The 16,819-nt window shown below is 37.2% G+C and overlaps 1 protein-coding gene across 1 annotated transcript in view; it reads right to left on the bottom strand.

The window, feature by feature from the left end:
- Positions 1-3,648, bottom strand: part of LOC132626417 (NADH dehydrogenase [ubiquinone] 1 alpha subcomplex subunit 6-like) — a 31,065-nt gene extending 27,417 nt beyond the window's left edge. Inside the window, exon 1 of the mRNA XM_060341281.1 lies at positions 3,339-3,648. Coding sequence (XP_060197264.1) covers positions 3,339-3,551 — 213 coding nt within the window. The 5' untranslated portion in view covers positions 3,552-3,648. The remainder of the gene's footprint in view (positions 1-3,338) is intronic.
- Between the last annotated feature and the right edge of the window lie 13,171 nt (positions 3,649-16,819).

Here is a 16,819-nt window from a genome sequence, read left to right as displayed (position 1 = left end):
TTGATAGTTTTTGAAGTTGTAGCAGGTTTGAGGGTCAATTAGGGGAAAAGCAGTTTATTCCCTATCAAAGAAGTCCCTCATATTCAAGATCTGGCAAGCATATTAAGGTGCAGAGTGGAGAATTTGCCTACAACTTATCTAGGTATGCCACTGGGTAATAAGCATAAGGCACTGGAGATCTAGGATGGTATAGTGGAGAAAACTGAGAAGAAGCTTGCAAGGTGGAAAGCACGATATTTGTCACTTGGAGGAAGATTAACCTTGATTAACTCTGTGCTAGATTCTCTCCCTACATATGTGATGTCTTTATTTGCTATTCCTTCATCAGTAGTGAAAAAATTAGACAAGCTAAGGAGAAAATTTCTATGGCAAGGTTGCAAAGAAGGAAAGGGTTACAATTTGGTGGAATGGGATAAAGTAATACTTAACAAAGCAAGGGGTGGATTGGGAATCAGAAATCTAAGACTACAAAAACAATAGTCTTATGATGAAGTGGCTATAGAGATATAATGGAGAGGGAAATGCCCTATGGAAGGAAGTGATCATGGCTAAATTTGGTGAACTTAGTCCTTGGTGTACAGAAACAGTCACTGAACCCTTTGGGGTTGGAGTGTGGGGAACTATCAGGGCTTTGTGGCCATTGATGGAAGCAAATCTGAAAGTTAAGGTGGGTAATGGGGTCAAGATTAAATTCTAGAAAGAAGGATGGATTGACACTCCTCTAATGGAATCATTCCCAGATCTGTTCATTATTTGTAATAATCCCGAAGCAAGAGTGTGTGACTGTTGGACACCTCAAGGGTGGGACCTTTCTTTTAGAAGGCTGCTAAATGACTGGGAAGTGGAGAGGGCGGCATCATTACTTGGAAAACTAGGAGGCTCCAGCGGTATCACAACAGAACCTGATAAGATTATATAGAAGCATAGCAAGGATGGTTGTTTCACAGTCAACAGTGCATACAAGATAGAGATGCAAGGTGGACCTGGAAGGCCACAATATCAATGGAATTCCATCTGGAAAACCTTGGTACCTACCAAGGTGAAATGTTTCACATGGTTAGTGGTAAAGAGAGTCTGTCTTACTCAAGAAGTTTTACAAAAGAAAGGGATGCAGTTAGTGCCCAGATGTTTTCTCTGCAACAAAACAGGGGAAACTAACAAACATTTGTTTCTTCATTGTGAGTTCACTGCCCATCTTTGGGAAATCTTTCTCAAACATTCTAATACAAGATGGATCATGCCAGAGCACACTTCAGATCTGTTCAGTTGCTGGATTAGAAGGGGAGGGAGCAAAAGTCAGAAAAGGAGGATAATACTAGCCTACATATGGTGGACTGTGTGGAGAGAAAGAAATGGGAGATGTTTTGAAGATAGATCCAATTCTATTCAGAAAGTTAAATGGGATTGGATTGCATCTTTACTTTTTTGGTGTAAACAACTTTGTATAGAGGAAACAGATCAGATTGTAGATTTACTAGGTTTTCTGTAAGTCTTTTTCCTTTCTTTTGGTTACTCACTTTTTGGAGGTGGCCAGCATACCCTTAATGCTGAGGAATACAACGTTACCAGTTTCAAAAAAAAGAGTCAAAAAAAACTCAAACATGATTTTGATCCAAATGAATAATCTTCAAATTTTTGATGTGTCAGCACAGCTACTAAAATGCACTTAATTCATCTATCTATCAGTTAAAACAAAAACTGATACAATTTTGCCCATAATATCAGCTCAAAACAAAAGATTAAGATTTAAATCCTATACTTGAATTGAATTCAAGGGTACATTTCCAAATTTTCTTCTAGCCAGGGTCAATCACTTTTAACTTTAAACTAAAGTTATCTCAGATTAGCAAAATTATTATGATTCTCAACTTCAAATTAGCATGTCCTTTAGGGAATTCATATTTAATTAAACGCACTACTGCAAACAGAAATGAAGCTCGTCTCAGCAAGCACACACCAAAACCACTACAAGAAAGAAGTTAAGAGGAATGTCCGTTTCAATAGTATCTTAAAGGTCGAATAAAGTCAAGCACAAAATCCATCTTCCAGCAAGTATTCCTAAATCCTCTTCCATCCCCCTTTATTCCCCTTTCCCTCCTTGAATCAACAAAAATAAATAAATAAAAGATTACTATACTCAAAGAAACACATTAAGACTCAAAAAGGTCATAGCTTTCTCAAGAACCGTAAATGTCAACAGAATGCCACAGTAAATCAGAAGTAAACTAAGAAATTTTTGTCCTCATATTCAAATTTATTCTGCCTTTCTCTTTACGGAGCAGAAGCAATGCCGGGCGTGTATTTTCCAATCAAATAAAGTATAAAAATGTAAAGCAATGCCTTATCACAACCAAATCAATCACCCAATGAAAGCATCATATTATATATCTCTCCATCAGTCATCAGCAATAACTTTCTCGAAATCAACTAATCAAGTAGCGGGCCATTTCTATACACCCAATTCACAACAAACAAAATCTTCTCTAATTGAATCGGATATCGCCTAACTCCACCACCTATGTTCGCACAGTATAGTAGGTCACAAATCCGAAAAGGAACAGGTTACAATAGGTTATAGAAGTCGTCAACCGTCATTCTTGAGAACTTCGGCGAAATCAAGTAACTGGACAGAGCACTATAATAAATCTCCTATAGCTTGGAAATGAATGGAAAAAAAAAAATTACATGCAAAATCAATAAACCTCAATTTCCCCAATATCCAAAATATTCAACGCAGTTCAGTGAGTAAATTTAAATACTCAACAAGAAACAAGAACCCATTTCTCAAAATCAAATCATTAGCTCATTTCTCTATCAGTATGCTATTAAACAAAAAAGAAAAAAACATAATCAAAACTTACCCTTTACCCTATACTCCGCATAGAGGCACAATGTTATGAAAAAAGATGCAATCTTTGACTAACAAATCAAACTAGATGTTAAAGGTATCAACTTTAGTTACCATCATAGGGTTGGACAAATATAGAAGACTGATACATTAGGGTTAGTGATATGGCATTTTTGCGAAATTCCCTAAATTTGATGTAATATTATCAGTTGGCACCCATGCTACAAAAAGGCTAAATAATGCACTTGATTGAATGCTTAGTTATTTACTCAGAGGAATATGGATCAATAATTCACACTTGATACTTTCTTTTTTCTCCTTTTTTTAGTGGTACACCCATGTTATAGAAATACTAGATTCGCCTCTGCACCTAATTCCCCCACCTAGGTTTGCACAGCACAGTGGGTCACAAATCCGAAAAGGAACAGGTTACACTATGTTGACGGCAAGCATAAAAGTAGTCAATACAGATTCATATTTCGATTGATACCTTAGGGTTAGTGACAGTGGCATTTTTGCGAAGTTCGGCGGCGGCGGCAGAACGGAGTTGCGATGGGGTAACGACGTCGTGCAAGTTATAGACATCCATCACATGTGGAATGGATCTGCAGCATGTCCTGAAGAATTCAAAGGTACGAGTCCGAGCTTCTTCTAAACTGGCTGAGTTTGGTGGCACCCTAAAACTCTTCAATACTTGGGCCATTCTTTATTGATTGATTTCTGAAACAGCGATTGCTGAGAAAAGAGAAAATGCTTTGAGGAGGCGGCTTTTCCTGGAAATGTATGAGCACTAGAATTTGGGAAAATGACAAAAATAGTCACTTATGTTTGATGCTAGATTTAAAATAGTCCCTTAATGCACTGAACATTTTTTATCATTTAAGTTTGCTAACAGTTAGTAATATTTTTAAGTCTTCATTAAATATATTTATCGAAGAGGTCTATTTGATTTGATGAAAATTATGAAGAAAAAAAAAGATATTACGGAAAGTCACATTTAATGATTTAAAGGATACATTTATCTTCTTTTGGAGTCCAGTGCAACTTTTTGAAATTAAGTCCAAATGTATCCATTTCATAACTATGCAAAAGTTTCCATTTTCTAAAATATTTTTTATTGGTAACAAATTTAAACTTTCTAAAATATTTATAATATTAATTTCTTTTCTAAAATATCTCTAATATTAATTTATTGTTCTGATACTATAAGAATCTTTCAACATTTTTTATCAAAAATTTATATCCTCTTATCTTTTGATATTTATGAAAAAATATTCATTCTTATAAAAAGTATTTATTCTCTTATTTTTTGATAATTATCTTTTAACCAAAAATTTATCCTCTTGTTCATTGACTTGCTTAGCTAACTCTAAAAACAATCGTGTCTATGATCTATATTTACTACCGGCAAAAGTAAATAACTTTCTATTATAATTGAGGGTTAATTATTTTAAATACTCATGTAATAAGAACTAATTTGAGATACATCCCTTGTCTTTTAAGATCAAACATTTACGTCACTTATACTATGAGAATCATGCACATACACTCTCTATGGGGTATAGTCGTAACTAAATATATTTATTAAAAATAAATTACAATTATAAATAACACAAATTACTTAATAAAATATGCCAAATATTGTTATTAGCTTTCTCACACATTAAGCAAGCAAGTCATTTTAGTTTTATTTAATTATAATATTTTATTATATAAGAATTCCTCATCTTTAGTTTCTTTATTTATTCTTCCGATTTAAAATTATTTTAGATTTACTTATTCCAATAAAAAATTTATCTATGTAGGATTTCTTAAGAAGTTGAATTTTTTGTTTCAAAATTTGGGAATACAACACTATAATTGAGTTTTTTTAGATTTTTTTTTTTCAAAATACGTTAAAATTCTAGTTATCTTTCCATTAAATACTCATGTAATAAGAATTAATTTGAGATACACCCTTGTAGTTTAAATCAAAGATAGGATTTTCATAGTATAAGCGGTGTAAATGTTCGATCTTAAAATACAAGCTATGGACCTCGAATTAATTCTTATTACATTAGTATTTAATGTAATTAACCGTCAATGATAATAAAAATTATGTCTTTTGTCGGTAAATAGATCTTAGTTTCGATTTTTTTTTAGAATTGGCAAAAACAAATATTAATTAAGAAAAAAGGACAACAAGTCAATGAACAAGAGGATAAAAAAAATGTTAAAAGATAATTATTAAAGAAGTAAGAGTAAATAATTTTTATTAGAATAAATGTTTTTAATAAATATCAAAAGATAAGAGAATACATACTTTATAAAAATTTGTTAAAAGATACTTATAGTATTAACAGATAAATTAAGAGTAAATTACACCCTATGTCAATTAGGGTAGCAATGCTACCAAAATTGCCTTTCAAAAAATGGCCCACTCCCTCCTCTTCCCCTCCTCTCTCTCTATCTCTTCATCCACTCCATCCTCCTCCTCCCTCTCTCTTCTTCGCTTCGTCGCTATCCCGACGACGGCTCCGGCGGTCGGCATCATCGGAAAAGAGAGAGAGAGAGAGAATTTGCCACCCTTCCCTCTCTCGCTCTCTCTCCTGCCCTCCTCCTCTTCTCTCTCTCTACCGCTCTTCTTCTCTCTCTACCGCGCTTCCTCTCTCTTTCTCCGACGACAACGATTTTCCGGTGGCTCAGATCTGGCCGCCTCCTCCCTGCAGTGGCTCAGGTCTGATTAGAAATCTATATCTGTGACCTATCGAAAAACTCATCGAGGTGGTTGTGGAGTGCAGGTGATGATGGTGGGGTTCGCTGGAGGTGGTTGAGGTTGGCAATGGAGAAATCGGGAGGGGCAGGGGTAGTGAACGTATAATATTGTTTATGGGTGTGTATGGATATATGAGTGTATATGGGTTATAATATTATATATGGGTGTAGATGGGTGTATATGGTTATATGAGTGTATATGGGTGTTTATGGGTGTATATGGGTGTATATGGGTTATAATATTGTATAATGTTGTATACGGGTGTATATGGGTGTTTATGTATATAGGCGTATAAATATGTATACACCTTCAAACAAATACATAATGTACTTGTCTTTTGTATATAAGTGTATAATATTGTATAAAAGTGCTTTTCGGTTAAAGCTTTGCAATGTAAGTTTTGGGCTATTTTTTTGCAATGTAAGTGAGAAAATTGTATATTTATGAAATTTCCCCATAAATTAATACTCCCTCCGTTCACTTTTACTTGTCCATAACTTTGCACATCCCAAAGGCCACACACAAAGATAGAATTCCCCGGATTTTAAGGAGGTGATCCCAGGGGATGGATTTTGAAAGCAGAAAAAAAATTGCTACTATCAAACTTCAGAGAAACACAAAGTTGACATTGCAGCGATGTATCTGGAAGGCGATGCTCTTGATCTCTTCTCTTGGATAAATTGTTAGCAAACTTTATTTTATTGGAAAGAGCTTGTTAAAGCATTACAGGAAAAAATTATGGTCCAGCGGAATTGCAAAATCCGGACGAGCATCTTTGTAGCATTAAGCAAACAGGTTCTATGCGGAGTATCGTCAAGAATTTGCAAAATGTTCGTATAGGGTCACAAACTGGCCAAATCACTATCTCTTAGGGGTATTTCTAAATGGGCTAAAGGAGGGACTTAAATCTGATGTTAGGATTCACAAGCCAAAAATAATTTACAGGGCTATTAGTTTGGCACTTGAATTTGAGAATAAGTTAGTTCCAATTCGCAACAATAAAGAGTCCAATTAGACACCAACCAGCAGACCCACAATTCGTTAGCAATAGAGCTCACTCGGATTTAGCAGATTAAAGCTTTAGAAATCGTTTAGAGTTGAGATAAAGCTGAGTATTTTTGTATATGCGCGTAATTATTACTTATTTATTAACTTTGACCCGTGAGGTCTCAAAATGGTAAAATATTTGGCCCTTAAGTTTGAAAAATTATATATTGTTACACTTTGGAAATTTCGTGTCGTTTACATTATGAGTAAACTAACGCAATCCTAAAATGTACATGAAGCTATTACAAGGTTAAGGAAGGTATTTAATAATTTTAACTATGTACCTTAAGTTTTTGGAGTCAAATGAATCGGTGGAAGTAAGTTCGTTAAAGAAATTGGAATCAGGGTCATGTTTTGGGACGATTGCGTATCATTTGAGCTATACATTGCTTAGAATCACCTTGAGAGGGAGATATATATCCCCTTCGATGGTTAATGAAGTTTTATACAAGTACCAAGAAGGTTCCATAAGGATTGGAGGTCAAACAAATCGAAAAGAACGCATTTTCGCAAAATCGGGGAAAAGGAGGCAATATGTGGCCACATTCTTAATATGTTGAGCCGTATACTGGCCAAAAACTAACCCATTTTGAGGTGCACACTGCCTCAACACCATCCTCACTATGCTGAGTGAGATGCGGTCGCATACTGAGTATGCTAGGCCACATCTCAGCCCCAAGCTCAAGTTGGTGGATGATTTTAAAACCTTTTTTAATCCCAAAAGACCCCATTTTTCACATTAACCTTCCACACTTATTTCCCCACATTTCTAGAGAGTTATTTAGAGTTCTTCAACATTCCAAAACGTTCCACACCATTAAAAGGGAAGATCAAACATCAAAACCTCAAAATTAATCCATGGAAGATGACGCTCTTGCTTCTCTTCAAAGTTGTGATGAACTTGGTCTTGAGAGAAGTTGAGTGAGGTGATGTCCTTCTATTATAAGGAATGTTCTTCATCTTATTTATATGATTGAGTTGATTTAAAGGTATAGTAATGTTACACCTCGGAAAAATTTCATGTTGATGCACAGTGGATAGACTAACAAAGGGCACGAAGTGTACGGAGATTCAATAAGTAAGAGATAGTATTTAATGATTCTAATTGAGATTTCAAAGGCATTCGATGTAAGAGAAGAAAGTCCATCAAGTAAGAGAAGAAAGTCCATCAAGAAGGGCGAGATATACGTTGTGTATCGGAAAAGATTTACAAAGTACCAAGTTAATGATGGTTTAATGATGTCTTAGAAGAAGGGTTATAACGTCCCTTAGATTGTTAATGAAGTGTTAAACAAGTGTTAAGAAGGATTGGAGATCAAACGAATGACGGAGATCGTTTCAGGGAAATGGAGTTATACGACCAACTTATACGGTCCGTATAACATTATGCGGTCCGTATAAGGGGTCGTATAACCCAACAGAAGAAATGTTTTCTCCGATGGTGAACCACGGACACTTATACGGACCGTACAATTTTATACGGACCCTATAAGTGGTTCGTATAATGCCCGACGGGCTGAATAAGTTGTAAGTATAAATATGTGTTCCCACTCTCATTTTCTCATTCTTTCCACTTCTCCATCTCTCTCAAGGCTTCTAGAGTGTTTTACATACTTCATCAACCAAGAGAAACAAGTGCAAGAAACTCAGCAGGGTTCATCTAAGGCAAGGAATCTCATTGGAAGTGGAACTAGGGTTTTGCTCAAGTGAAGTATTTCCACTTAAAGCTCATTCCCACACTATCAAAGGTAAGTGTTATGATCATTCCATGTTGTTTAAAATATTGAGAGGTTAAAAGATTTAGATTGTAGAAGAAGATAGAAAATGGATCATGAATATGAGAATAATGGTATGCTTGAGTAGTAGCTTAGAATAAATCCTGATTCTTGACATATTGTGATTATAAATATGTTATAAATGACATTAGGAACACGGGATAAACATTATATAAGGATGAATGTAATATTGTACTATGACCATGGTTATGGATGATTTGAAGTGAAATTGGGAAATATGGATAATGTAGGTGAATAAAGATTATTGTGTATAATGTTGTGAACGTTATTATAGACGTTTGGGAGTTGATATATGATATGGAGAGAGTTTTATAGACAAAGGAAATGCTGCCAAAATTTCTCTAGTTTTAGTCAAGTATGCTAAGCTATCGATTAGCTAATGTTAGTACAAACTCTATTAAAGGTAGAAACGTGAGCATTGAAGGAGAACGTTCAAGCGATAGAGTAGCTAAACGAAAAGGTATGTAAGACTAGTCCCTTCCTTCTAAGGCATGATTCTTATGATATGACTATCCTTATTCTCCATGACTTTCTTACGTTCCATGAACTATGAGTCAATGTTGATAAAGAGCTTTTTATGATATAAAGATGAGAAATACGTCATGAATATGATAATGATGATAATGAGTTTAAAGCCTAGAGATCCTAAAGCTTATGATACGATACTCTTACGAAGCTAATGATCCTTATACTACCCCTTTAATGTTATTGATTTATTGCTAGACCTACCTTACAATGCTAGTTCCTTTAAGGTGAGGTATGATGATTATGATTTTCCCATAATGGAATCGGGGCTTCTCGACCTTACATCACCCCAACATAGTTATAGACAATCCATGAGTTCTAATGCATGTCTCATGATGAATGTATGATGATGATAAGGTTATAATAGGCCTATGAGATGTATATAATGATACGATTCCACCGCGCCTAGAAGGCCGGACATGACCACCGCTAATGCGAGCTGCTTACGATTCCACCGCACCTAGAAGGCCGGACATGACCACCACTAGTGGGCGGCGTATGATGATTACCCGGACGCGGGTTAACGACGATGGTATATGTGAGACGTTGATATACGTGATAAGTATAAAATGCATTTACTCTTAAAGGCTAAGCTGTCACGACCCAAACCGATGGGCCGTGACGGGAGTCTGACCTCTAGCGACCAAACACCCCTAAACACTTATCCGAAACATGCTGAACATCAATAGCCCATAAATGGCACAAACTAATCTTATAAGAGGAAACATCAGAACTCTGTACAACCTGCATATATATATACACAACATGCGGAAGAACAGTGCAAGCCGGCTAGGCTGCTATATATACTGTACACAAAAAAATATAAGCCGACAAGGCTACATCGTCTGACTGTTACATACAACTGTCTACAAACCTCTACTGGAATGAAAGCTGTAGAAAGGATGGGACAGGGCCCCGTCATACCCATCTATATACATCTCAAAAGGCTGCCCTACCAAAAATAGACTGCAACTCCGGATCGAATGGAGTGCGCTGATCTCTGCTGGATAAAGGTCCTACTAAGCTGGACCACCTCCTTGTCTACCTGTACTGTAACATCCCGTACCTTTAATGAAAGTTTTGACCACGATCCTAGACTTAGAACATCAGATAAAGAATGTGGGAATTGAAATTTTTCCGTTAAGTTGTGATATGGTGGTTTACGCCCATGAACAGTGGTCGTATTGTAATTTATGACCATGAACAGTGCCCGTAAACTGAAACCAAAAATTTCTGAACATTCTGGAATTTGACATTTTGAGGTCATATGGTTAAATACGGCCCGTATTTCAAAACTTGTTTGGAATTTGGGAAAACTTCCTTGATAAAAGTTGTAGAACATTGAAATACCTTTCCAACGGTATCTTATGGGGGTCAAACGGACATCTGTGCAAAGAGTTATGGCCATTTTACTGAAGAGAGGCAGTGCAGTCCATATGGCAGAATACGAACCGTATTGCAGTTTACGGCCCGTAAACTTGAAATACGGCCAGCACAGTGCTGGACGTAAACTGCATTTTCCAGAACATTATATGTTCATTTATATCAGTTCAAGTCATTATTTTTCATTCCCTCAAACCCTAGAACGACCTCCTACTCTCCTCCAACATCAAGAACACCAAGGTAAGTCCATTCCAATTATTCCAACTCAATTCTAACATATATCCTTGTAATCTAAACAAGAAATAATCATTCCTAATCTAGGGTTTTCAAGAAAACCCATCTCAAGATTCAAGAATCAAGATTTAGGAAATCTTCTTCAAAACTCAAGTCTTTAATTCAAGTTTTGGAACAATTAAGGTATGTAGAACTTCCATCCACATGTGGGAATCTCTATGTTCTTCCCCATGCTTTGTTTCCTTGATAACCATGAAGTTCAAATCTTAGGGCATTAAACCCAACATATTGGTAGCCCGTATTTATGTACATGAATTTTGTATCTATATTCGTTATTGTATTCCTAATCTTCCATTACGGTTATTAGGAACCCTAGCTTTATCCATGAATCATGAATTCTTCCTCATGTTTTCTCGTTATGTTCATATGAAACTGTATGAGTTGTTTTGTAAGTTATAAACATGTTTTCAAGTCAACTACAAATATATGATTTTGAACTATTGTATTACTTATGAATCAAGAACATGTTTACAAGATTATTGCATGAAACCATATTTACAAGTCATTTCGTGAAATCATGATTTCAAGACAAGTACAAGTTAATTCACGAAAATCATGGGCTTCTTAGCCAACTATATTATGTTCATGTTTTTGGGAGTTACACAAATTACCGAGAAGGCTCAGATAGCCTGAAACTACGGAGCCACCGTAGGACAAGGATCGCTCCGCCCGGATAAGACGATACCTTAATTTTACACTGAATGGATCCATCAGGTACCTTACTACCTCAGGCAAGGTATGAGGGCTCTGCTGGTCCGGCGAGGTACCAGACTCCACGTACCCACGTGGTAAATTACTACCTTATACCCTGGCAAGGTATAGGGGCTCTGCTGGTCCGGCGAGGTACCAGACTCCACGTAACCGCGTGGTGATATGTTATGATATGATATGTCGGTTTATGAAATGCTCTCCCTACTTATCATGTTTTACTCATGTTATATATGTATATGTACTCATGCTCATGTTCATGTTCATGTCCAAGTTTTCAATTTCAGCTCTTATCATGTTCTTCCATGTCCCATGTTGTTTCTTCCGGTTGCTTTACATACCAGTACATTCAATGTGCTGACGTCCCCTTTTATTGCCCGGGGGCCTGTATTTCACGATGCAGGTACGGAGTTACAGGACGACGCTTCTGATCATTAGGATTTACTCGTACCAGCTTATTGGTGAGCCCCATCTCATTCGGGGTTTTAAGCATTGTATTCTCTATTTAGTTTTGCATGTAAAGGTATGCTGGGGGCCTTGTCCCAGTAAGTATGTTTTCCAGTTAGATTCATGATAGAGGTTTCATAGACTAGGCAAGTCAGTTATGTCATGTCAGACATTTGGAGTCGTATAGCCATTTTGGCTCACTCATGTTTAAACAAGTATTTTATTAAGTATTATGACTTACCATGTTTTATAAAGGCTCATTATGCATTCACATTATATTTCCGCTCATGTATGCCTCATGATAGTTCAGCAAGCCATGTGGTTCGCTCGGTCACATGCAGTCAGGCACCGAGTGCCGTGTTACGTCAGGCCATGGTTCGGGGCGTGACATGTACCTGCGGCCATGAACGCAGCCCCCCGAGCAACGGGGAGTCAGTACGGATAGTGTACCGAATATGTAAGGCATAAAGACAACAAGTATGAACATATATATAGAAATCATGAATAAGATCTGACTCATAAGCTGAAATGACTATTTGCATGAATCTGTATGAACTAGTATTTGTCTGCAACTGACCGAATCTGTATGTCGGATAAGTATAGACATGCATATATATATATATATATATATATATAGTAGGTACACGCCTCATTGTCACATCACAGGCCACACCTTCACCCCTTGTCAAGTGTGCCTTTCTCATGTATATACTCCTACATCATAGGCCACTCATGGACCACTCATAGGCCACACTTTCACCCCCTGTCAAGCATGCCTTTCACATATGAAATATAATATCACAGGTCACACCTTCACCCCCTGTCAAGTGTGCCTTTCTCATGTACCCTGAGAACTAAAAGTGAAGGCATAGCACAAATAAAGCTGAACAAAAGGATTTTCAAACAATATAATGACAATTGGTCTTTCATGGGCCTTACTGAACTCGTACTACTAGGCCAGAAAATCACAAGATCTGTACATGGGGAAATACCATAACCGGGATATGGAAACATTAAAACTGTATTTCTCTTAATGCTTACAAGAATAGAGTAATATGGAAACTCTCTGACTCGTTTATTGGTTCATATCATAGGATCATGCCAAGTGAAAGAAAGGAAAAGCCTTAACATACCTTGACGTATATCAAGTCGCCCAACTCATATCTCTTGAACTTGTAAGTCTACAATTAAGGTAACATAAGTCTTAATTAGGCTACTTGCCTTGCTTACTAATCATCCTCAAGCACATATAAAGCTTAAAGAACTATAGACAACCATCCCCTTTATAAGCTTACCACTCTTCAACTTCTCATTCGATCCAATATCAACTACAATACCCACAATACAATGATGACAACTATACATATCAAAATACATGTAAATCCATTCCTAATCATTTCTTAAAGTAGCCTCATGTCACTACTTTGCCCTTAATCAATCTATCACTCTTACAAATACCTTATCTTTACCTACAATCACTCAAACTCTCGGTAGTCAACTTAAATATAAAGGTAGGAATCATTTACATACCTTGAGGGGTCAAGAATCCCAATAATCACTTTAACTTCAACTCCCTAAGCTTCTCATTCTTGGAGAAACCCTAGAAACAACCTTCTTCTTCACAAGCTCGGGTTTACGGGGTCCGGGTCTTGTCAAATCTTCACTACTATGCCATAAATGTTGGGAGAGAAAAATATTAGGGTTTTCTGATCTGGGAATGAGAGAAAATAAGACTTAAAGTCTTGGACCACGTATTTATACTCGGAGAATTAACTGTTTCAGTAGTCCGGTTCGACGAGCGGGTCGACGACCTGTCGACGTGTTGACGGTCCGTCGACGTGCTCGTCGTCCTGCGCCTGCAAAATGTATGGCTGCGGAACCCTGTCGACGTCGCACAATGACAGCCCGTCGACAGGTTCGACGACCCATCAATCACGACTGGTGTCCTGCAGTTTTTCTGGTTCAGTTCAGATCACGTCGATTCAATTCGCTCGACTCCTAATCCTGTAAATCACCAGGAATGCCTGCTGGTACCATTGCACACGGGGTAAAACACTTTCTATCTCCAAAACTCAGGCTCGAGTCTCGCTTCCCAAGGCACTCTCAACTAGGAAATCATAAGTCTTACTATGACGGAAACAAGGGGCGTAACATAAGCAGGTTATATCTTCACCTTGTGTTTCATGATTTCTTTTTATGCTAATTTCATTCATGCCTTACATACTTAGTGTAATGTTCGTACTAACGTCCTTTCTTTTTGGACGCTGTGTTCGTGCCCACAGGTAGACAGGAAGGCAACCTAGATTCATAGAAGCTGATCAGCAGACTTACGAGGGCACCACTATTTGATCTATTATTTTGTGTACATACATTTTGGGCACGACGGGGTCCTGTCCCGTCTATATGTCTAGTACTCTAGTAGAGGCTCGTAGATACGTATGTGTGGGTAGTATGGTCTCACGATTTCCTCATTGTGTATATATATATTGTTATTTTGATAGTCGAAGGGCTCGTATATATAAAGGTAAAAATGTTTCAAAGTGAAAATGGTTTTCCCTATTATTAGAAGCATGAGAATAATGAATGAACGCAGGATGAGTATGATAAGTAGTAGTATGAGTGGTTCTTGGTGGCCAACCCCGGGTACCCGTTATGGCCCCTAGTCGGGTCGTGACAAGTAACTCTTGGAAAGGAAAAGAATTAAAGTGGAGAAGTCATAAAGTGTTGAATTGAAGTTGATGATCATGAAGTGAATTTGAAAGGGGATTTTGGATTAATTTGAGATTGAATTGAATATAATTCCTTGATTATGGTATTGTTGATGTTATTAATGATGTTTGGGAGTTGTTTTGGAGTTTGGTAGAAGTCGATAAAATAGGGGAAGTGTTGCCCAAATTTCGTTAGCTCGCTAATTAATCTAGTTTGAACTTAAGGGTGTTTTCAAGACTTAACTTTAGTATAAATCCTCTTGAATGTAGATTGCGGGCTTAGGAGGAGAACGTTAAGTACTGTAATTAAGGAGACGTGAAGGTATGTTAAGGTCTCTTTCTTCCTAAAGGCATGATTCTCTTATTGTGAACCCATACATGATAAACCTAATGTCCTATTTCCTAGAAATGATAGAAACTCATGATATTCAAGGTTCTTATGGTATTGTTGATAAAAGTTCTTCATGATGATGATGATGATGATGATTCCATTCCTAAAGATATCAAAGCTTATAGTTCTTAATGTTTTCATGATATTATTGAGCTTGTTCTATGATTATTGAGTTTATTCATTGTTGTTGATCTCGCCTTATGGTAGTTGTTCTTTCAAGGTGGGATATAGCGATGATAATGATTCCATAATAGAAATTGGAGGTTTACCGACCTTATGTCACTCCAACAGATTTATAGGTTTTATTTGGGCTCTCATGCATGCTATATATATATACATTATGTATGTATATATATATGTATGTATATATATATATATATATATATATATATATATATATATATATATATGTATTTTCTCACACCGTGCCGCGCTATAGTCGGCTGGGCAGGCACGTAGATGTGCACACCACTGCAGTGGGCAGATTATGATGTTACCCCGTATGCGGGATGCCCCGGGCGCGGGATGATATGATATATGGATCGGGTTGCACGTTCCACAGCAATATATATATATATGTATGAAAAATGTTTTTTTTTAAAGCTAAGCATGCATGACATCCGCCTTAAGAGGCATCCAGATCTCTCTTATCTCATGTTATTTTCTATATCTTTATTATGTTGTTATTCATGTCTTACATACTCAGTGCATTATTCGTAATGACGTCTTTTTGCTTGTGGACGTTACGTTCATGCCCGCAGGTAGGTAGGGAGACCAATCAGACCCATAAGTGCTTCATCAGCGGTTTCTCAGGAGCGCTCCACTTGCTTCGGAGCTGCAGTCTAGCGGTAATATTCTTTTGTGTACATATTTGGGTACGACGGGGTCCTGTCTCGTCTTTATGATGTTATGCACTCCTTGTAGAGGCTTGTAGACAGATGTATATAGTTAGATGTCCCATAACATTATCGGTTCATATTTCTGTACATCATTTCTGGCAGGCCTTGTCGGCTTATATATATATATATATATATATATATATATATATATATATATAGGCATAGTTGATGATGATCATATAAGTGAGCCATTGTGAACTCATGCCCTTATAGATTATAATATTCATAATTTATCTTGCATGGTCCGCCTAGAATGATAATGAGAAGCATGTTAAGGTGCTCGGTAGGTCAGCTCTGGGTGCCCGTCATGGCCATCCGGTTGGGTCGTGACATATATATTGCGCCTTTGTTCTTTAATTTGATCATAAATACATGAAAATTCTTAGCCAAAGCAACCTAGCACTCTACTAGTTCTGGGGGTTGAAGTTGCACGAAGACCAACTGAGCTATTTCTCTATCAACGGAAATATACCTCGGATATAATCTTTGAGTCCAGGTTACTGGGAGCTAAACAGATCAATACACCCATGGAACAGAAACACAGTTTGGCATTGGCCAAATGAGCCAATTTGGGAGATCCGGAATCATACCGATGTTTGGTCGGTAGATTAATATACCTCAGTTTTACACGACCAGAGTTGTCACATGGCGTGCATGTTTTATCCCAATTAATGCAACAACCGAAGGAAGCACACTGGAAGGTGGCTCTCTGTGTGGTGCGCTACTTGAAGAACAACCCAAGACAAGGCATTGTAACGAGAAGAGATTGTGATCTCCAGTTGTACGGATGATATGATTCGGACTAAGCCGGATGTCCGTTGACTCGAAAATCCCTTACTGGTTGGTTTATCTCCCTCGGGAATTCACCCGTATCATGGAAAACCAAGAAGCAGCACATTGTCTTTCGCTCGTCAGCGAAGGCGGAATGCCGATTAATGGCAATGATAGTCTGTGAATTGAAATGGTTGAAGGAAATTTTGCATAGTCTGGACGTTGAGCATAAATCTCCAGTGAAAAT

Source organism: Lycium barbarum, chromosome 2 (assembly GCF_019175385.1).
Source record: "Lycium barbarum isolate Lr01 chromosome 2, ASM1917538v2, whole genome shotgun sequence".
Taxonomy (NCBI): Eukaryota; Viridiplantae; Streptophyta; class Magnoliopsida; order Solanales; family Solanaceae; genus Lycium; species Lycium barbarum.
Note: the sequence above shows the minus strand (reverse complement) of the source record. Positions and strands in the feature narration are given on the sequence as shown.